This window comes from Amblyomma mixtum, chromosome 7 (genome assembly GCF_055824585.1).
Source record: "Amblyomma mixtum isolate Tamu chromosome 7, ASM5582458v1, whole genome shotgun sequence".
Taxonomy (NCBI): Eukaryota; Metazoa; Arthropoda; class Arachnida; order Ixodida; family Ixodidae; genus Amblyomma; species Amblyomma mixtum.
Window position 1 is genome coordinate 1857234 of NC_143018.1, and position 22858 is coordinate 1880091.

Sequence of the window (22858 nt, forward strand, 5' to 3'; positions counted from 1 at the left end):
ACCACTATGTTCTCAGCACAACCTTCACGGCTACACACAGCAAAGCCCCCAACCGAACAATCAGGCACACTAACTGGGACGCCTTCCGATACGTGCGCGCCAAACGCACTTCGGCCCCCATAGACGACCTGGACACATGGACAAACTCGCTGCTCGAAGACACCGCCAATGCCACCTCCACGACTACCCAGGACGAGGATGGCCCCTCTCCCGACGCCAAACTCATACACATGTGGGAGGCCCAGCGCAGTCTTAGCGCTCGCTGGCTCCGCCAAAAACACAATCGACCCCTCAAGCTCCGTCTCGTTCGCCTCGAGCGAGAGATCGAAGCTTACTCCATCAAACTTAGTTAGGAGCAATGGCATCAAACCTGCGACCGTCTTAACGGCCAGTTAGGATGCAAAAATTCGTGGTTCTTGCTCAGACATCTACTGGACCCAACTCACACCAAATCCACATCTCACAAGAACCTCACCCGTGTCATACACGCTTTTCATGGAACAAATGAGGAACTCCTCGCTACCCCGAAAGACAAATACATCAATACTTCCACTGAAATTCCCATCCCTTCAGGATACACGGGTGCTCAGAACACCAACATGGACGCCGACATCACGGCAGGAGAAGTCCGCGCCGCCCTCAACCAGATTAAAACCACCGCGGCCGCTGGCGACGACCACATCACAAACAAGATGCTTCGTAACCTCGAAGATCAGTCCGTCGAGGCACTCACGGACCTCTTCAACCAACACTGGCATGAGGGTCGCCTTCCAGACATTTGGAAGCATGCCAAAGTGATTTTCATACCTAAGCCAGGCTAACGACTCGAGCTGGGCAACCTTCGGCCCATCTCGCTCACGTCCTGCCTGGGAAAGGTCATGGAACACGTCATACCCAATAGACTCCACACTCACGTAGATCAAGAGGACCTTTTCCCCCCCACTATGATCGGCTTCAGGACCGGCCTCTCCACTCAAGACATTATGTGGCAAATCCAACACGACATCCTCGATCCGAGACCCATCCGAGCTACACGAACCATCCTAAGCCTAGATGTCAGCAAAGCTTTCGACAACGTGTCACATGCTTCCATCTTGGCAAACCTCTCACAAATGAATGTAGGCACTCGCATTTACAACTACATCGCCGACTTTCTTCATAACCGCACAGCAGAACTTCACATTGCAGACCTCCACAGCGAGAAGATCACACTAGGAACCCGAGGAACACCAGAAGGAGCAGTCCTATCTCCGTTCCTTTTCAACACTACAATGAGAGGCCTCCCTCCGCTCCTGGAAGAGATACCTCACATTAAACACTCAATATATGCCGATGACATTACCCTGTGGACAAACTCTGGCTCTGACGGGGAAATCCAAAACTCCCTCCAAACAGCAATTAATAAAGTACACTCCTTTGTACAGGCGAACGGGCTCACGTGCTCCTCCACGAAGTCCGAATTACTAGTCATCAGGGACAGACGAGCTCGCCTGCCCGTACCCAACCCGCAAGAACCTATTGTGCTTCAAGTCGACACCCATCCCATACCTCCGGTCCGCACCATCCGCGTTCTGGGTATATTAATACAGAACAACACGCAAAACTCGGAGGCCATTCAGCGCCTCCGCACCACAGCCAATCAGATCAACGGCCTTATCCGCCGCATCAGCACCCGCCGGAGAGGTATGAAGGAGGATGACCTCTGTCGGCTCACGCAAGCTTTCCTCATTAGCAGGATAGTATACTCCTACCCCTACTATCACCTCCGCCGGAAGGACGAGGAAGCTGTGAACAGCATTATACGTTCGGCGTACAAAGCGGCACTGGGGCTACCTCAGTACGCCAGCACACAGCACCTCCTCCAACTCGGCAGCTACAACACGCTCACAGAACTCATAGAGGCACACAAGACCGCCCAAATCCACCGCCTCTCACGCACTAAACACGGGCGGCTCATACTTGACCGTCTCAACATCAACCCCATAGGCGACGTCCACCCCACGACGCCCATTCCGATAGGGGTCTATAGCCGCCTAGTTACAAAACCAATCCCCAAAAACATGCTACCTGGCCGCCATGATACGCGCCGTCAGCTGAAAGCCCAAGCACTAGACGCCACATACCTTGCCGACGAACACGCAATATACGTAGATGCTGCACGGCAAAGTGCAAACACATACGTGGCTTGTGCAACCACGCCACAATCTACTATCGTCACCGCCGCCACAGTAGTAGCTCACTCTCCGACAGCGGCAGAAGAAACCGCCATCGCGCTGGCCATCGCTGACCCACGTACGCGCACAGTCCTCAGCGACTCCAAAAGAGCGATACAAAATTACTCGGCAGGTTTTATCTGCCACCCCGCTGCACGCATCCTTCGCGGCTGCACTCCCGACCATAAGATCAATCTGGTCTGGGTACCCGCCCACGCGGGAAGCTCTGGAAACGAAGGGGTCGACCGACTAGCCCGAGGACTAACCAACCGGGCGGCCGGCCCCACGGACCCAGACGCTCTTGCCGAGGCTCCCCAGACCTTTGCCGAAATTACCAACCTCTACAGAGAGATGAGACGCCAGTTCCCGCCTCCACACCCCGACTTGAATCGAGCGCAAGCCACCTTGCTCCGCAGGTTGCACACACACTCCATCCTTAGCCATTCTAGACTTTCACTCATCACAGACGGGGAATACGACCCCGTCTGCCAAAATTGTTACCAGGGAGAAATCGCCACCCAGGCTCACATCCTCTGGGGTTGCGCGGGAAATCCGCCCCCTCGAACCTTACTGCCAGCTCCCTCCGAAGACGGATGGAACCAACTCCTCAGAAGGCCAGACAAGAGCATCCAACTGGCACTCATTTCGTGGGCCGAGGAAATCGCCCCCACCTGGGGGCCACACCAAGCCCACCTGCCCTAAATCCCGCCAATCAATGGCAATAAAGTTGTTTCTCTCTCTAGAGAGGCGAGTCAGGGCTATTCGCTCAAGAGTCTTACCAACGCACGGTCAGGGAGATTTGGTGGAGGTTAGAAAGAGAGGGAGGTTTGCCCGGCTTTGGAATCTTAGAAATGAGGGAGGAGGTACAGGAGCTCGGCAGGCAGCCGCTGTACCAGGCCTCATTGTAGGTTTGAAGGAGGAATTCTTTTGCGCATTCAGGAAGGTTGCGAAGTATGGTATATGTAATGGCATCCTCACCTGAAGCCGAGCGTGTAGCATTAGCAGCCAGAGCCGATTCGAGCTCTTGGGAGAGTGAAGGAGTGGTCCATATCAGGGTTAGGCCGGCCCGAGTACATGGGGTTGGAGGGTGCCAGAGGGGGAGCCGGGTAGAGAGAGGCGAGCTAATCAAAAACATCAGAGGGAGTCCCCTGAGTGAGGGCTTTAGCTAGAGGGGAAGCAAGGGCAGGCTTAGTGCCAAGAAGGGATTTGAAGAGAGACCATGCGGATCGCGAATGCAAGAAGGGTCAAGACGGTCACAAAGAGCACTCCAACGAGAGTGCTCGAGTGAGGCGCAGGGAGTGACGATCTCGGCCCGCAGAGCAGTGATCCTGTAGGATAGCTGGGCATTGTGGGGTTGGGAGCGAAAGGAGCGTTGAAGACGGTTACGGCGACGCCATAAACGGAGAAAAGTTGAGGATCAGGGACTGCGACGAGTGCGAACGCGACGGCTACTGGACGTGAGCGCTGCAGTGATACGCGACGTCCAGTCGTCGTAGGATTGAAAGGAGTCGGAGGCGAGGTTAGTGCGAAAGGCGTGCCAGTCAGTGTGAATGACAGGATGACATCGAGGGATGTGGGAAAGAGAGGTGTGAATATGGACCAGAAAGTAGTCACTGAGAAGAGTTTCGGCTGTCACCTGCCAGTGAAAGGAAAGTGAACCCAGAGAGAAAGTGAGGTCAGGTGTCATGGGCCGCTGTGAGGCAGTGCCAGCTCGAGTAGGGGAGCCAGGAGTATTAAGGGTGAGGTGGCGTTCCTGGGCCAGACAGTGGAGGAGGCGGCGGGTTTGAGGGTAGCCCCAGAGTGTATGAGGGGCATTGAAGTCGCCACTAAAGAGATGGGAGTTAGAAGGAAGAAGTCAAGGAACTTGCCCTGGGCGAATAATAAAGAGGTGACAGGGGGGTTGTAGAAAGACAAAAGGGTGAGTGAGACGCGGGAAGAAGGGTAGTAATAGACCACACCAACTAAATATTTAAGGAGGGTCAAGTGGCTCCACGAGCACGTCGCTGCGTACATAAATAGATGCAAGTTGTGTGAACGTAGTGGCATGCTAGGCGCGGTAGCCTGAGACAGTGCGGGCCGTCCGAGTCTCCAGAAGGAGAAAATGGGGCAGGGAGGGGCGGGTGAGGAGATACTGATGGCACAGACTTCGGCAGTTCCACTGTACAATCTCGAGTTCCTCGCCAAAAGCCATTGTGATAGTGTAGAGGTAGAGGCTCGTGAGGGTACGCGTTCCTTCTTGGCCGGGGGCAGTGACTCATGCAGGGAGTGGAGCGTAGTAGTGAAGGATTCCAATTGCTTTGATTGTGCTTGGAGGGTCTCTAGCTGACCAAGCGAGTGTGGTGTGCTTGTGTGGTGGTTTCGAAAAGATCAGCCAAAGGGGCTACCTGGGCAGTGGAGGAAGGAGTGGTGAAGGTGGCAAGGTGCTCATTTAGCTTTCTAAGCTGGGAGAAGAGGAGGTGGTTGTCTTGAGGGTTTCGGTCAAGGTATGGATCTGCTGTTGTAGGTCGTGGGAAATGCGCTGCTCTCTCGCATCTGGCGTTCGAGCATAGCGAGCCGGAGGTCGAACGAGCGGCTCTCGTCAGGGATGGAGAGGGTGGTGTACGGGAAGAGAGGGACGCTGGAACCGAGGATCCTTTAACTATGTCGGCATAGGAGCCTGGTGCTGACGTGATTGGAGCTGATGGAGGTTCATTAGTAGAGGAGAAGGAGGGGTGGGTTGCGTGGCCAGGCGCAAAGCTAGGCGTCGGAGGTATGCAGCTTTGGCACACTCGCGTTGTTTAGCGAGGAGGAAGAGGCAAGTGGGGTCGAGGGTGGGGTGGGTGTTTACTTGGCAATGAACGCACCAGGGCTGCGCACATACATGAGCGGAAGGGTCGGCGGGTAGAGAAGCAGCACAGCGACGGCACTTGGCCGGAACGCTGTGCTGGGGGCATTGGTTGGCGCGGTGTGACAACGGGTGCAGGTGGGAGGCTTAGGCTTATGGAGGCGGCACCGGAAGGCAACGCGTTTAAAATACACAAAGTGGGGATGACGGTTCCAGCGAAAGTTATGAGCACTGATTAAGTGGTGCCGATCATGGGAGCAGCAAGAATATCGTTTTGAATGACTCGATATCATGCATGACATCATCAGGAGTGAAGTGGCCACCCGACATTATGGATAACGCCGAGGCATGAGATGGGAGGATTAGGGGCATATGTTTTTAATGGTGATAGGCTTACCATGAAGCTCAAGATGCGTGATAGAAAGTAGGAGGTGGGCGGTGAGAGGAGAATGAGTTTTTAAAAACACAAGGCTTTGGGCTGGCTTGGCCTGAAGGGTGTTGGCGGCACTGGTCTTGGAGGAAAGTTGTGCAGCGGAGGTGACTGCGGCGAGTACGTCGTAGAGAGGTAGCTTGAGGGTGAGGGTCCCAGGGGGAAGCTGGATCGCAACTGTGATGAGATCGGCGCAGAGTCGGGTTGCGGAGGCAGGAGTCTCGTAGCCTTAGTCGCTTTGGGACGTTAAACCCCATAAACCAACCAACCCATCTTTAGACTTGGTCTTTCCTGCCTTCAGGAAATTTGGCTTTCCGAAATATGGGTTTGCTTTTGCAGTCACGAAAATGTATGGCAAGATGGCCACTCTTCCCTTCCTTGACCAAAATGGTAGTGCTCCCTAGCTCTTTCATTAAAACAACGTCCTGTTTGCCTGATGTATTATTACAGGTAAGGGGAATGATATAAACTACGTTAGTTGTGCACTGCGTGAAACAAAGTTGGTGCTTGATTGCGCATCCCTGCTTTTTCTTATTTACCATCACTGGACATATTGTTGAAAGCTTGCTGGGAGCTGTGAAAAGCACGTCTACATTGTATCTCTAAGTTGTAGGATACCTTATGAACGTACGGTATCACTTGAGTGGGCTTCCTGTGATCTTGATCGACCTGTTTTTGCTACTCTTCTTTTGCAGCAAGTTTTCCGCAACTGATGTTATAGTATCTGCCGGGAACCCTGACATGCGCAGTCGCTCTTCAATGACATGCGCAGTAGCTCTATTTGAAGATTAACGCATTCTTCCATTTGATGCGGACATGAATTTTCCAAAGCTGCGTTGAGGCAAATCATTGAAATACCTCTCTTGATTAACTTCGAGTGAGCACTGATATACGGGAGGAGTGCTTTCTTCGATCTGGGATTGTATCCAGAATTGCTCATCTAGACTTGTGTCGTAAAATAAACGTATGACTGCAAGGTGCCGCCGTCTGACAAATACGGAATGTGATGCCTTGGCCTCTTTGAGAACTGCATAATATCGTACCGTACCATTTCTTCCACTCTTTACTCTATGGATTCGCGCTCCTTTATGACTCGAAGGGCCTTTCGGGGAGAGGTTACACTGCAATGTGCAGCTATCGCTGTTTGGCAAGCTTGTGACGGCAAAGAAAAATGTTGTGGTATAATCCGTCGACCCTTAGGTTACGCATGCGTGCTGTGCGCTGTTTTGTCGGGTTTGGTTTGTGGTTCCTGAGGGTTTTAAGTTTTAAAGTGACAAAGGCTATGAGAGACGCCGTAGTGAAGGGATCCGGAAATTTCAAAAACCACCACAATACACAGGCCTATAGAATTTCGCCTCCATCGGAATGCGACCGCCGCGGCCGGTATCGAACCCGCGTGTTTCGGGTCAGGAGCCGAGTGCCATTGCCAATGAGCCACCGCGGCGGCTCGTCTTTTGTCATATACTGCAACCAAGATGCCTAAACAATGTTTTGTGCGCTCGTTTCGTTGGGTCACTACTCTTCACTCATGCGGCAAAAACAGTTGCGGAGCGCTGATGCCATCTCTGCTTAAAGCAAGGAAAATTTCCCATACGCGATGTCCTGGCGGCATGATGATGAAAACTACTGGTCTCAGGGCTTCGTCGTGTCGCCTGTTCCAGAAGTCAGGTCAGGAGGAGTAAGTGAGGATTGTGTGCATTAACTCTGCATTTGCATAACCACGCAGAGTTAATGCACACAAGATCACCAAATATATAACGTGGCGCCTTCTCAATCAAATGAAGAATATGCGATAGCATTTGAAAGTGTACCCAGCCCCTCCGGTTGTTGGGAGTTGCCCCATTCATAAAATCAATTGGTTGCCAGGTTAATTAGTCCCGATTAGTTGTGATTAAAGATCGATTAATGTGAATCAGTGGGGTTTAGTGGTGGGATAATGTGGATTAGTGTATTAGTGGTGGATTAGTGTATAAGTGGTTGATTAGTATTATTCGATATTGCATGCAATGGAAGGAACTAGAACATTCCAGTCCTTAGATCTTCAAATTGGGTTGTGCTGAGGACGTTTAGTTTAGTTTAGTTTAGTTTAGTTTAGTTTAGTTTAGTTTAGTTTATTGGGGTTTAATGCCCCGACGAGACTCAGGCTATGAGGGACGCCGTAGTGAAGGGCTCCGGAAATTTCGACCACCTGGGGTTCTTTAACGTGCACTCACATCACAGTACATGGGCCTCAGAATTTCGCCTCCATCGAAATTGGGCCACCTCAGCCGGGATCGAAACCCGCCTCCTACGGGCCAGCAGCCGAGCGCCGTATCCACTGAGCCACCGCGGCGGGGCTGTGCTGGGGACGTTAAACCCTCTACAGGCTACAACCTTAGTGAACGCTCTGCCCGGGCAGAGAAAGCTGCTATTAGTTGAAAATAATGTTAACAAGCATTTTCAATAAATTGTGAAGATACAAACAAAGAGCTGAAATGTGGAAGTAGGTGGCCTAACCGCTACTTGCGAAAGATCTGCTCGGGTAACGGTCGCTGCCATGGCTGTGCTTGCGGTCCGTTGCAGCGGATGGGGCACAGGCAATGGCAGCGGTGCAAAACTTTCCAAGCCTCTTCCAATCCGTACTAAGGACGTTCTGGTTGAAGACAATCTAGTGAACTGGCACGATCGTCTCCTTTCTCGTAGCATTCCATCTCATCCGTTGCACAGCAGGACACGCACTGAAACCAGCTCCTTCGTCTTCTCTTTTGGCCGTCTGACCCCTTGCTTTTTGCTGTGTCATTTCTGCCCAGTAGGCAGAGAAAGGCCGGTGCCGACATCATGCTCATTCACTGCCTTATACGATGCCAATCCTTCTACATCGAAACTACTTCCGGCTCCGCCAATATTCACGCCTTTTGTCCTTAGTATGCCGGCACGAATGAGAAAAATGAAAATTGGCCAAGGTGGGGCACTCACACGACCACACAAGCACTGACTGGATTTTTTAGGGTCGACTTCGGCATAGTGCCACGTCTACTGAGACCATGATGAGCTTAAGACTGCAGATTGCTCCGTCTTGGCTATTGAAACTCGTTATGAGTTATGTTACGGGAGCACTGTTGCAGCTCTACAAACTTGTAGTGCTTGTGCGGCATTTGATTGTGCGGTAATTTGGCGGCAATTGCAAAGATCCCTATTGAAAAATCCGGTATCGCGGCAAACCGGATTTTACCGGAACATATCGGTTTCATACCGGTCCGGTATCACTCTCATACCGGCGAGACCCGTCCGGTTTGATGGCTATACCGGTTCATACCGGTCCGTTATCGATCCCAAACCGGACAGACCGCTCCGGTACGGGGCTCATACCGGGCAGTCCATTCCCGGTTCGAAGCTCAAATCGGACAGACCAGCCCGGTACGGAGCTCAAACCGGACAGAGGAGTCCGGTACGTAACTCAAACCGGACATACCAGCCTGTATTCAGAGCGATATGTGCTGCGGTTCTGGTGCTTGGTTTGCAGATTGACTGTTGTACGCCAGCAGCTATTTTTTAAGGGAACGGGGGGGGGGCAGCGGGCGCATAAGTGCGATAATCAACACATACATGGTTTTGTTGAAAGGTCTAGAAAAAGAAAAGGGCTAAGCGTGAGCTTCGCAGTGGCAAAACATGCAGTTTGTGCATGAAAGGCGGGGGCTGCTTCCCGTGCAGCACCCTGACAAAGCCAGGGCGGCTGTGTGCGGGCAACCGGCTAGTATATATCCGCCAGCAGCCTTCGTAAGTCCTTCGAAGATTACTCTGGATTTCACAGTGCAGAACTTCAAGACTGGCTGATAAACATGGCGAGCCTCCGGTGACTGCGCCAGAGGCTCAAAAAGGTTTGTTACTGTCGCGTTCATTGTAGCAGATTTCTTAATGTTCGCTAGCGGCAGCCTCTAGCGACGCATCGATGAAGAAAGAAAATTCTTGGTTTCGTGCAGGAATTCTTTGCACTTCTTCAAGTGATCGCCCATTGATAACGCAACTTGTCCAAGCGTCATCGCGAGCGGCCCCACCTTTCACTCTATCAGGAACACATACTAATCACAAATCGCCCAGAACATTTCTATCTACAAACAAGAAAAGGTTAATTCAACGGAGCCGGAAGCTTGGGGTGTTCCCTTAAGGGCGACGCTTCGTGCTAGCTAAAAGATACAGCGCTCGAGAGAACAAAATAAAAACAAAAACCACCTGTAGAAACCTTACACGAGTAACCCGTCTTTGCGCAATTTTTTTTTAATTTTTTTTCTTTTCTCTCCTCACCGCCTTTGCTTTTCCTGGGTCCAGTCGCAAAAAAAAAAAAACCTGCGCATTCCTGGCTTTTCTGTCCTGTCCCTTCCAGTGCCGTTCCCCGAAGCGGCGCGGAGGCGCTCACTCTACAACCCACGACCGAGCATTTTAAGCCGCCCTCCCGACCACGCTTAAGCCGACCTCCCGACCCTCCCGACCCCCCCCCCCCTCCCCCCCCCCCGCCGTGATCCCGTCACGAGACGCTCTGCGTGCGCGCTCCCTTCTCAGTTTCTTTTCTTCTATGCGAGCCCCCCAAAACAAGGTTTTAATTAGTAGTGCAGCAGAGCCTTTCCCTCGCTCGCCCACTTTACCGCTCCGCACACATACCGCTTATCTTTCGTGCATCTTGCGTACGCCTTGACTCCAATGAATGACATATGCTTTGGAGCGGAGAAAAGACACAAACACACAGAACACAAACACGCATGGAGAAAAGCAAACGGGCGGTTGCCGGGTCCGCGCTTCGCCGTGTGTTTCGAACACAACCGACTTCCGGCCCTCCGCTCGTGAAACGGTGGGGAGGCCTAAAAGAAAATGAAAAGGTGGCTCGTTAACTGGGAATGACAAACAGATGTATGAAAGGATGCGCTCGCTAACAAGTCTAGGTGGTCGAGCCGATCGCGCCTCTCGATCGTTCAGTGTGCGGAGAAAATGCAAAAACCAAGAAAAGAATTCTATTGAAGGCGGGGCCATGACGTCGCCCTGTGACGCACTCCACAGACACCACGCCTCCGGCTTACACCGGAGAAGGAAGGGGTGATTTTGCTTGCCGAGCCTACTCGACGAGGAGCGGGAGAGACAAATTTCGAGGAGGGAATGGAAGGAGAGGAGGCTCGCTCAAAGTGAGGTAGAGAGTGTCTGCTGGCCGCGGGTGGGCAGGGGGCCTTTAAAGAACCCCAGGTGGTCGAAATTTCTGGAGGCCTTCACTACGGCGTCCGTCATAGCCTGAGTCGCTTTGGGACGCTAAACCCCAATAAACCAAACCAAACCGAACTGCCCGACCAGGCGTCTGGCCCTTCGTGTGAGGTTGCAACGCTCGGAACCCTCTGAAGCCTATACCTCAAGAGACCCGCAAGGCTTTGAGCATCCGGACTGGCGGGAACCCACCGGTATAAATGGGTACAGATGTCCTCCCGCCAGATGCTCGGCCGCTTAGAGGCTCTATCTGAATGGGAGGCCCATGGCTCTGCCTCCTACGCGGGGGTGTCGGGACCTCCTTCGAATCACAGTTCGCCTCGCGGCTGGGCATTTGCCAAGGAGGTGGGAGGCACTTCAGTGTCGCCGGGTACGTACCAGTTTAATAGGTACGTACCTTCCCGCCATGGTGTTCGGCCATTACGGGACCTCAACCCGCGGACAATGAACCCAGCTCGGCCTGGGAAATAGCCCTCTAGGCAGGGCGGCCAACTTGTAAACCGAATTGATGATCTTGTGTTTGAGCATCCGTTTCATATTCAGGAGGTGCTGTGTTCGATTCCCTCAGTCGCTGGGTATAGATCTGCCTCATGCAGTAAGAAGAACAATTGTGGCCCTTTAACCAAAGCGGTGGCTTTGTGGTAGACCGCCTTTCATTCGGGAGGTGCTGGGTTCTGTGTCCAGCGCCGCCGGAGACCCACCGGTTCTCTAATGACTTCGAGATGTGTGTGTGCTTGCCCCTGCACCTTGTTCTGTATGGATATTTGGTGCCACTATGCAAAATATTGCCAAATTACTTCTGGGTATTTCTGTGCCAAATTATTTCTGAGGAATATATTACAGTAAACCCTTGTGTACTGCATGGTGCAAGCGGCTTGGAATTGTTTTATCGCTAAAAACAACAAAGGCGTCTAGATTTATTTTTAGTGAAGACGCACAGATCAGAATGCCCGTTTCATTTAATAGTATCTGAAGCAGGAACTGGGCAAATGCGCGTAGCATTGCTTTTGCAAGACCGTTATACGGCTTTGCCGACGGAATTAAAGATCGTAATTATTTCTTGCCACGCAGTGAACTACTGCCGTGCGTTACTGACGTGCCTCGAGTGCAATCTCTGACGCATTTATAGAATTAACAAAGAGTGGTCTTTCGTGACTGGCGCCCGTTGTCAGGGAAGGATGCACGACCTGTATGAAATCCTTACATAATGTTTACGCGGTTGCTTGCAATCTGCAAAATGATTGGTGTGTCGCGGGAATGGTAACAACATGTATTTTGCACTTCGTAGACGACGCAACATATGTGGACATATCAGTAAGAGCATTGACCTTCATAGCCGAATACTCAAGAACAGGCATTTAAGCCTGTTTATTGGATATTTACCGACTTTATTTGCTCTGCTGGCTTTCATATTTATTGCTTACCGCAAGTTAGGAAGTGGGCTGTTCGCTCGCATAAAAGTGCGAGGGAGTTCAGGCGGTCATTGTCTCACTTACCAAATAGGCTTTATCCAACCATAAGCCTTTTAGTGGGCAAGTTTCGAACTTGCTCCGTGTTAGGACAACTGTGCCGACGCTGCGAAGAAACGAAATGAAGCAGGGATGAGATTAGTGAGAAATTTTTCTGGATTAATATTCAATAACCAGATATTCAGGACCTGTTTGGATCGAACGCGTTATGTTCTTTATGACGTGTATAACGTGAAATATAGAAAAGCCAGCCAACCGATGTTAGCGTCTATTATAGCCGATGCTGTGACGTAACTAGGGCTGTGATGTGCATTTCACGTGATATACCTCATAAAGAACTGAACGCTGAACGATATTGGCGCTACGCGCACTATTGCGCATGCCATTATGAAACCGTGACTGAAGCAAATGTCACCCTTAATTTTAAATTCACGGTAAACTGACTCTCTGCGGAAGCATACAAGCAATGATGAAACAGCCATTAGCATTCTCTCCTAGCATGAAATGGCAGTTCTTCAGAAAAAGGTATCGTGGTCATCTGTTTAAAAATCTTGAAAACTAAAGGTGTGCTAGCTGCGGCAAACGCTGCTTTGGTACGCACCGCTTTGGTAGGAAGAACAGATAAACAGGAGATTCTGCTCACCCTCTTAGCTTCTCTGGGAGACGGCTGTCGGACAAGATCTTGATTGCTTTCAGGAGATCGATGCCAATTAGAATTTTCAATGGTTCGTCCGTGTTTAGGCTGCTGACAAAATTCTGCAAATAAACAAAATATATGAAAGCCTTGAAATAAAAAGTTTCCGGTATGAACTGTCAGTTATAAATAGCCTTAACTAAATTCGCTGAATCCAAACGCAAAGGTCACAAGGATCACAGCATTTCTTCTCCGCTCCCAAGCCTCCATTCTGCTCCATTCGAGCCAGAGCAAATAACAATTACGGCAAGTGACTTATCCAGCCAATTGAGAAGATATGAATTTCTACAAAAGAAAACATGTTCGAACAAAAAAGAGCATGGTTTAGCATATAGTTCCGCGCGCGCACGAAATGTATTTCGAGGCGAAAGGTCCGTACGAGACGGCTGCTGTTTATGCCCTGTCTCGCTATTTGAGCGACGGGAAGATTCGTATCGAACCAGAAAAAAAGGGAGTGCGTTTATTATTATACACAGCACCACTTCAGACTGCCTCGACTGCATAACAATTTGAAAAATACAGCACGTGTTGCCGGCTTGGCTCCCGCCGCTGCAGCTTCGTTTATACGGCCACAGGACTTCGATTTTCTGACGAGTTAGCACAAATTTCTTTCTGTACACTTTCGGAGGATGCGCTGTCGACTGGGTCTGTTTTTAGGCTATGAGCGCGCAAAGTTGCGAGTTTGGAAGCGACTGGCTGTACTTGATTCCAGCTCAGGCGCAATACCTTTCTCCACCGCTCAAATCACCCTGATTTAAGACATATCCACCGGTCTGAGGTTTTCGGCGGAACCGACTCGAAAGACAAAAATGGAGTTTTTTCGGCATAGTAATACCAGACTCGAGGGGTTGCTTCGCCTGCATGCTTTTCGAATGCGCATGCATTTTGGCACAGTGTAGTCAAACCGAGGGCATTTTAGTTATTTAAAAACTGACTTAGCGGTTACTAACGACCAGCTACACCAGGCGCGTGAATCTAGTAGTTACAAGTTGCCCGCCAACTCTGCCAACACCATGTCGCAAATGCCGCATTTCTATCTTAATTTTATTATTTAGAAGATACTCTAGGTTTTCCCTGAAACACCCGTTATATAGAAGTGCGATTGGGTGGACACCATACCATGCAGGTTAGTGCGAAAGCCGCCGGCAATGCAACCAAAGCAGCCTAGTCTTGGCCAGGCGCCGCAGGACAAATGCTTTCTCATGATTTGCATTGCACATTCCAAGAGCCTCTAGCTTACCAACGACCAATTTAAAAAGAGACCTTCTGTATGCTCTTTGGTTTCGGTGCTCCGTTTGGTTTCCATCATGTTAGTAGTTGAGACGTATAGCTACTGAGCTCAAAATCACAGGAGGCTATAACAGCCGAGTTTTCAACGTTTTGGCGCTGACGAAATGCAGACAGGTTATTGTGCAGGTTTTGGTGGAGGCGAAACGCAAAATTCACCTCTGGGCTGTGCTAGGTCAGTGCATGTTAAATGTTTTCCGGAGCCCTCCTAACGAAAACACTAATTTATTGATGTTTAATGCACGTTCTACAAGCTGCTGTGAAGTATTCCCGAGCACTGCACTACGCGTCCCTCATACCACACACAGCTTCGGGTCGTTAACCCCACACGTCAGCACTGCGACCCTTTTGCGCGGAGACCAGACAGTTATGATTGCGCATCCATTGGGTGCAATGGCGAATGACGTATCGACGTTCTCTTAGACAATATGTTGCAAGCATGCTTTCAAGCCGCAAACCAGTCAATGCAGTTTCTGCTTTTATATATGCCAAACAAATAAAAGCATGCGTGCCCGTCAATTTTGATCATTGGGAGGCTTCGCATTCGGGGCCTTACAAGAGCAGACGTACCCTTATATTCTAGACAAATCCATATTAGAGCGTTTATGAATGCAATTCTTGCATAATGTAAGATTTCACTATAACAATCTATATATCTGCAGATCACCCGAATGGCAAATGACGCATCGACGTTCTCCCAGACGCAATACTCCCACAGTAGTGTGTTACAATTTTCTAATTTTTAAACTTTTGCCCGAGAAAGCTGGACATGTACCTTTACAAGGTCCGTTGTGATGACTGCTTCCAGAGGTAGGTGGAAAAGACCGTAGCCAGTGGCAGTCGGGAAGCTTCGCTGGATGTTGTGACGTTGGAAGAAACCCAGATCCACGTTCAAGGTTTTTAACAGGCTGTATGAGAACATGCGGACCAGCCTCCTTTCGTTCTCTTGCAAACTTTGTTGCCTTTTAGCGTAAACTTCTGAAAGTCGAAGTATAACAGAAAATATTAGCATTCACTGGCGTGAGCTGTTATAGGTGGCTGAAAGAGATCCTGCCGCGCGGCTAATGGTATTCTTCTCGGCGGCTGTCTCGCTATGTAAGTAACGTGTGGTGGAGGTCTACTGTCTCATCTTTATGGCAGCTAAAATGACCAATTTTCCTGGAATTTCTTGACAAAAACATGACACGCTAAGCGATTATTCAAGCATCGATATACGCAGACTGCTCGGAAACCGCGGAGACCATGGCGGTAGCCTTAGCAATCTAACACAGGCTTTCGTCGCATGTAGTGATGGGCTCGCAACTGTTTGCCGACTATTTAAGCGAGGCGCCAAACGTAGGACGAGTACATGCACTTGCAGTGCGAGGCTGCAGTGAGGGAACTGAAACTGAGAAACATCCATAGGCAATCCGAATTGTGCTTTCTGCTCTCTGTAAAGCAGCATGAGCGGTTTTCATTTATTTTTAAGAATATTCTGAAGTGCAGTCTATCCAGGCAAGCTTTCTCTCCATTATGCGGAGACGTTTTCATCCTTTCTTCGCCTTTTATAAGGTTAAAAATAAAAGGATAACTTGAACGCAACACTTTTCAGACTGAGAAATATGCAAGACATGTAGCACATCTAGTTGACGTGCTGCCAAATAATGACATCTAGGAACAAATAGATAATTATTTCGCCTATTTTTACCTGTGCCGAGTCTGCACAGCTTTTCTGATGACATGACGGATCTAACAAACTTAACCTTGCTTTTCACGTATTCAGCAATGGTGTGAAAAGTAACCAAAAAAAAATAAAAGTCGCGAAATGGGAGTGCTGATATTCTGGAGTACAGCGCAACACTGCTGATAACTTATACAGGACTTGCAAAGTACAGGTGCCGACATGTTTTCGGAACACAGAAATCCCGAATGTTATTTTCGCGCTGACAAGCGCAGCCGGCATCTAGGGGTGCATGAGGAGCACAAGATTGCATCAATAACACCCTTATCCCCTCACACGCGCTCAGCATGGTGTGAATCTCATCTCAGAAAACATTGGATGCCGGATATCGTGATACCGGTTAACCTTTCTTCCGTAAGGACGACAGCTCATTTCTATGCTGTCGTGGGTAACTGCTCACCGGGGGAAATCAGTCCAGTTGCTCCAATTTTGTGCCTAATTGCAAGTCTAGTGCAAAATTCAAATATAGCATCCAGATCCATTGGTTGTTTTTGGTGAGGCGGTCCGCATAAGCATGTGAGCCCCGCTGAAAGGAAAAGAAAATTAACTGTCAACAAGGGTGTGGCATAATGAAACTGTAAGAGTCATCAACAAAAGACAGGAAAAGATTTCAGCATCCCGATCCGTCCCACAGGGATAAAACGAGCAGCTTCAGAGGCATGGTCTATCAAAAAATGAATCTGTAGTTACACGTTAGCACAAGTGGATTGTTTCGTCGCCCATGTTCTTGAGAGTATTCAGAATAAAGGAATGATTTCACACTCGAACGAACCTTGAAGATTGACGTGCCCTATCAGCAAGGGTTTACCAGCTTTAAATTCCCGATGGTGACTTTGTTCAAACCTTCAGCTTATTTATTACGCATACATCTTCAAGGCGGGGAACCAACCGCATGTTTTTGTCGGCTTCGACATGCGGACTATCGCTTGAGCCATGTCGTGGTCTCTAGCTCCAACCCAGCTCCACAACTGAGGCTGGTGCAATGGGCGGAGAGGGGTCAGCCAGGGTGTATAGCGATTACTTGAACCCAAGGCGCCGTAGTAACATTACTTGTCGTACGTTAACATGTGTATTATATCATTGATTGATTTTTGGTGAGCGCTGAAGCAAACAAATTAACTGCACAATTTCAATAGTGGGTCATGACCAACTTTCTCGGTAAACTGTACATAAATTTCGTTTATTAATAGTTTCCCATTTTAAAATTCTTTTTTCCTGAATTGCTAGGCATGAATACGAAGTGTCCGGTTTTCTTAGAAATCTATTGCCCTCGTGTTCGTCTGGGGCCTTCTGGAAAAAAAATTGAGAGGAGGGATCGGACTGGGCCAGCGTTTGAGTAACTGCTCTTTGAATGGTAGGAGTTTCTGTGAGTGTAGTGAGGAGTCCAACAGGCTACGAGAGTTATCACGATATCTCTCTCAGTGCTTGCATTGAGTCTGGTCGTGTAAGCCCTTCAAAGGGTTCATGGTGAGGCAAGAGTGAGTTCAGAGTCTGGTTGTTGAGCAGGCGCTTGCATGAGCCAGTTCCCCTCAATCCCAAACGATGAGAAGGATTCGCTGTGGTGTCTGTTCCACAAGGCCCTAAAAGAGGCCTGACTGCTCGTTGCGACTAGGAGAGTTGTTGGGATGCTTGGGCTGAGCAATGTCTTCTGCGGTAGCCTAACTTCGGCTTGTCTTTGAGTGGGTATTGTAGAAATAAAACAGCACTAACACATGAAACCCCAGAACGAGACGAAACATACCATCGCTGTGGGCATTGCCGCGCGTATGGTTTTGGTGGGTGGAAGGAACGACGGCAGTGCGAGTGCTTTGCTATCCCACGCGGCAAAACTGCATTATATAATTATTTCTGAATGTGTCCATAATTATTTCTAAATGTGTCCATACTGCCGCGAACTCGGCTCATTGCCAGCTCCCGCTAGATGCCTTGGAGTATCCATGTTACGAGGTATGAAGAGAACCTCGCCTTTAGGGGCATTCACCCATGGGAGGGTCGAGGCCTTGCAGCTTGGCTGTTTACTGTTCTTGAGCCGGATCCATTGTTCGTGAAGTGTAGACATGTTTTAGTTGTGTCTACAGCGAGAAGTATTGAACGAGCTCAGGTCCTGTCTCCGTGAGCGTATCTGTTAGCGATGGGGTTCTTCAATAGCGGGTCCAGTTAATCTTCAAAGGCGATACGAATGTAAAGGACTGGCTGTTGTCTTGAGCGTGTCCACCCACCCAACAAAGCTCTCGAACGCATTCAAGGGCCACTTTGCGGATTTCTTCGGTCACACTGGCGTCTGCAGAATCGTGCTGGGCATTACGCGTATGGGCGCATCAGGCCAGCGAAACGTTGATTAGCTACGCCCAAGATGTTCTGGGCCTTTGCAACCGCTCACTTCCTAAACGGCTAAAATCAGTAAGCAGCAGCACATCTTGAAGACGTCTGATCAGCAGGAGCAATGCGGGTACCAGTTTTAAGGGGTGTGCGAAGCGTTCATAAAAAGGGAGAACGACGCTGCAGGAGACACGTGGAGATGGGCTGCTGAAAGAATAACGGAGCCGCTGATTCGAATAACGTGTGTTAGCAATATAGGCCAGTATTTAGAAAAAGAATTGTTAAGGTTCCACTATTACTATATCTTTATCGCTTCAAGACAGTGGCGTCGGTTCTCCGCATAAAAGCACTCCAAAGCCAACGAATATACTGAAAGCTCTTAGTGAACATCTTTAAAGGAAAAGAAAGTGGATTAACATTTTCAAACAAATAGTCGACAAATGTGATAAGGACCGGGATGTCGTTCCCTGCGATGTCAGCGAGAGATGTGTCCTAGTGCCGGTGGGTCCTAGAGCATAGAAGAGCATGCTCAGAACTGACATAAAAGTATGCGCAAAAGTTACTCACTCAATGTCCTCTTCACCACCTCCGGCTTAGGTGTCGTCGTGCCTAGAGCAGGGGAAAAAAAATGATTACTTTTGAACACCAAATGGCATCGAATGTCGCTTGACAAGGCGCTGATTCAAGTGTCTAAACAGAATTTGGAGATTTATATATTTCGAATAATATTGCTATAAAAACATTACATTAAATTCTGTTGAAAATTCTTTGTGACATCGTTTTGCATTTATGAATTCTGCCCTTGTATATCTGAGTTCGCACTGATCCCGCACAAAAATATTGCATGGTTTTTAACTTCTATTCAGTAATTCATTCCTAAATGAGAAGTGGAACCGCATTCCCCGATTTTTCACCTCTACTCTTTATCATTGAGATTTCAGTAGGGCCTTAGAAGCGCAGTAAACCGGAGTTTAAGGAAGGTGAATAATGTTACGTAGGAACAATTCTTGCCTGAAACGCATTTCCTATCCACTCCTGTCTTGGCCCTAGTGGTAATCTTTGTCTTGGACCTAGTGGTAATGTCTTTGGTTCTGGTGGTAATCGAAATAAATGTACCGGCACCAAACTATTTTTTTCTCACTCTGCGCAACGACGTGGAGAGTCTTGTAGCTCTGAAGTACAGCTGCCGCGGATTGAATTTTACGACAACCAAGCAGTAATTACTCATTGTCATGCATTGCCTGTATACTAGGCCTGTATACTACACCAAATCTAGTGTATGGAACTCTCTGGGAATCTGCACACCAAATAAAAATTGGTAACGGGATGCGGCTTCCAATTCCTTGCAGTATTTATTTGCGGAGCAGGAGAATAAGTGTTGCTGTCTTTCGCTGCTTTTTCAACATTTTTCGCACACGTGCTCAGGCCCGCTATCGCATGTACTTTAAATACTTCCTGAAAACAAATGCCAAAAAACTGCTGGTGAGAAGGAAATTGAACCTCTAAACTCTACCCACAGCTGGATACGCTACGTTGGTGAATGTAAGCTTGTTGAGGAATGTATTACAACAGGCTCCGTTACTTCACGGAGCCTGTAACGCGCCTGTAGCACTGCCGCGTTACAGATGCAAGCACTAGACAGCCTATGCATCGTTGAAACTAACATATCGGAACAAGTTGATGTTATACGTATCGTGCAGATTTTCTGTTGATTATTTTGCGCCCTAGAAGAAGAATACCGTTCCACTCACAGTCATGTGACAAATTCACGTCGAAATGGCTCAGGAACATGAAAAGATTCTTCTCATATTTCGCAAGGAATTTTTAAAATGTCTGGACCTTTGCCTGACTTAGCGGAAAAAGGTCGTGCGTACAGAGCTTTTAAATTCGAAAATCCCTGTTTCGATGCCGATGCACGAAGAAACATTTACTCTGATGTAGCAGTAATAACTTTCACAGAACTGTAATGAACTGTTTTTTTCAAATTATGCACTGAAGTGCGGGCCTTCGCCTAGGTCTTCGCTTAGAGAAATGTAGTAGCAATATTTACGTTCCTACTGAACTCTTCTGATTTTTCACTTTCCGGGAAGAAGAGAGCAATCGCACACAATTTGTATGCACACAACTTGTGCATATTTGTGTGTCAAGGGTTTATTGGCTGACAATTGGTGCAGAGAATTTGCATGCTCACACGGCGTTTAGGCGTGAATGTCTTAGCCCAATCTGCCCTAAACGCAAATTTAATGCAGTATGCCTAGGGCACAATCCACAATCGTAGAAAATGTTCTGTGCTCTTAGCCACATGCCACTTTTGGGTGAGAGATTGGCGGTATTTTTGAGACAACGAGGCCTTTACTTCGTTAAAAGAAACTTGTTTACTATATGTAGGAAATACTTGTATAGACGTAGAACTAAATTTTCTTTCCGGAGTTTATATCATGTATTTAAAGATTAGCTGCGGTATAACTACTGCTCAACCTAGTTAGAAGAGCGTACCGGATACTGGATAGGCATAGCGCCCGCCCTCCCACCCTTGCAGGTGGTTGAGCAGAGTTTGTTCACCCAATGAACGCTGTGGCATATTGCTGCAGTGACCCGTGTCTGTCACAACGTTGTCAGCGCTAACGCATGCAGCCCACATCTCTCATCACCCTACGTACCTCAATGCACTGTTCAGACGTCCACTGACACAGGGAGCCGGTTATGCGCCCCTCAGTGTCGCGATTCTGCCACGACAATGTCAATGCCAACGCATTTATAGCAGGGCTGAGGTGTCCACTGTACCAGTGGGCCAGTTATGCGTCTTAGCATTCGAAGCTCTGCACTTCATCGGTTTCGTAACTTAAAGCACAACTATGGTGTCCACTGTCCCAATATAACCATCTGTACAACCATGGGAAGTATGGGAAACACAACAAACAGCGGCGGCAACAGTTCAAAATTATGCACGGGCGTGTAGACAAACGTGCTCACCCGAAAAATCCGAACTCAGTCTTTCGTCAACGCAAGAATCAGGACACCATCAACATCTGCGTAGATAACTCACCCATCAACGAAGTTCAGACCCTGAAGATACTGGGTCTGTACATAAATAATAACGGCAACAACCTTCTCACCCTTTGGAACCTACGGCTCGTGAGCGAGCATCTCGCCAGGATGATCGCCAGGATAACGACGCGCAAAAAAGGGATGCGAGAAGACTGTACTCTGCGACTGGTGCAGGCTTTCGTTTTAAGCCGCGTCGTCTACGTAGCGTCCTACCTCCACCTGAAGAAGCGTGACAGCAAAAATCTCGACATCATAATCAGAACAGCCTACAAGAGGGCCCTTGGACTCCCTCTTGCGACATCGACGGACTGGCTCTTGCGACTGGGTGGGCACAACACCAAGAAGGCCCTGGGACTCCTTGCGATATCGACTGACTGGCTCTTGCGAAAGGGTGTGCACAACACGATAGATGAGCTGATAGAGGCACACCTTACGGCACAGGTGGTATGGCTCTCCATAACTCGGACTGGCCGACAAGTCCTGAGTGATTTAAACATCAATTGCCCCCTACAGCTAGACACCAAAACCAACATCCCAGCCTCATGTAGAGGGCAACTCAAGGCAGCTCCACTACCCAGGAATATGCACCCCGATTTTCACCAGTGAAGACAAGCACGAGCCGAAGCCATGAAAAGACACTACGGCGGGCGCGAGGGCGTGTTTTATGTCGATGCTGCGAGTCCCGAGCAAGGAATGACTGCCGTCGTGGTAGTGCACCAAAATACAACAGTCGACGTACTAGTACTGGCTAGCCGGGACATACTGGCTGCGGAAGAAGTGGCAATTGCTCTGGCTGCAACACACAAGCTCAGAATACCATCTCACAGAATCACAGACAGCGTATCGCAATTACCTCAGGGGCAGGGTCGCACCGCTAGCAGCTGAAGTCCTGCAAGATAGCTACACCCGTGGCTACCAAAGCACACACAAACACTTAATATGGGTACCAGGACACCAGGGCATCCCAGGGAACGAGAACGCATATGCCTCAGCCCGAGCATTTCTCCCCCGGGCACCCAGTGCGGATGCCGTGGAACCTCCTACCCCACTATTAACTTATAAGGACATACTTCAGCACTTAAGATTATCCGGTCGGGTCTACCTTCCACCGGCTAAGACACTAGATAAGGGGGAGGAACAAGGCCCAAAGATACAGACCAACTAATGCTAATAGTGTGTCCACTGCCCTTGGGGTCCAGTCGTGCGCCTTTCTTAGCCTTCTGAAGCTCCCGCTCCTCGCCCAGAGCGTAGTGTAGTTTTCGCTTACACATCTTCATTGGGGCACAACAGCAGTGACAATTGTTAATGGAGAACAGAGCTCGCCGTTACAGCGGTCTGCACAAGTTTGTGCACGACTGCATGTCGTCCGCTCACTCTCCAGGAGTTACGAAAAACTGGCGTGCGTGACTGCTTCAGCATCTTTCCAAATGCTGCATCCTGCATTCCTGTTACCCGTCCAAAGCGAACTAAGATACCGCAAACACTTCGACAAAATCACAGAAGCAAACCAAAGCGGATTAAGTATTTTCAAAGATACAGTAGACCCCATAAGATAGCGGCCAGGTGGTTGTTAATCGTATGTCGCCAGTGGCAATAAAAATGTTGCCACAGTACATGCATTCCATGCTGTG

The 22858-nt window shown here is 49.1% G+C and overlaps 1 protein-coding gene across 1 annotated transcript in view; it reads right to left on the bottom strand.

Moving 5' to 3' along the window:
• Positions 1–22858, bottom strand: part of LOC149334794 (uncharacterized) — a 147662-nt gene that overhangs the window by 24384 nt on the left and 100420 nt on the right. Inside the window, exons 42-46 of the mRNA XM_089551404.1 lie at positions 18747–18788; positions 16261–16386; positions 14916–15118; positions 12803–12915; positions 12187–12265 (exon numbers count right to left, since the gene is read on the bottom strand). Coding sequence (XP_089407530.1) covers positions 12187–12265; positions 12803–12915; positions 14916–15118; positions 16261–16386; positions 18747–18788 — 563 coding nt within the window. The remainder of the gene's footprint in view (positions 1–12186; positions 12266–12802; positions 12916–14915; positions 15119–16260; positions 16387–18746; positions 18789–22858) is intronic.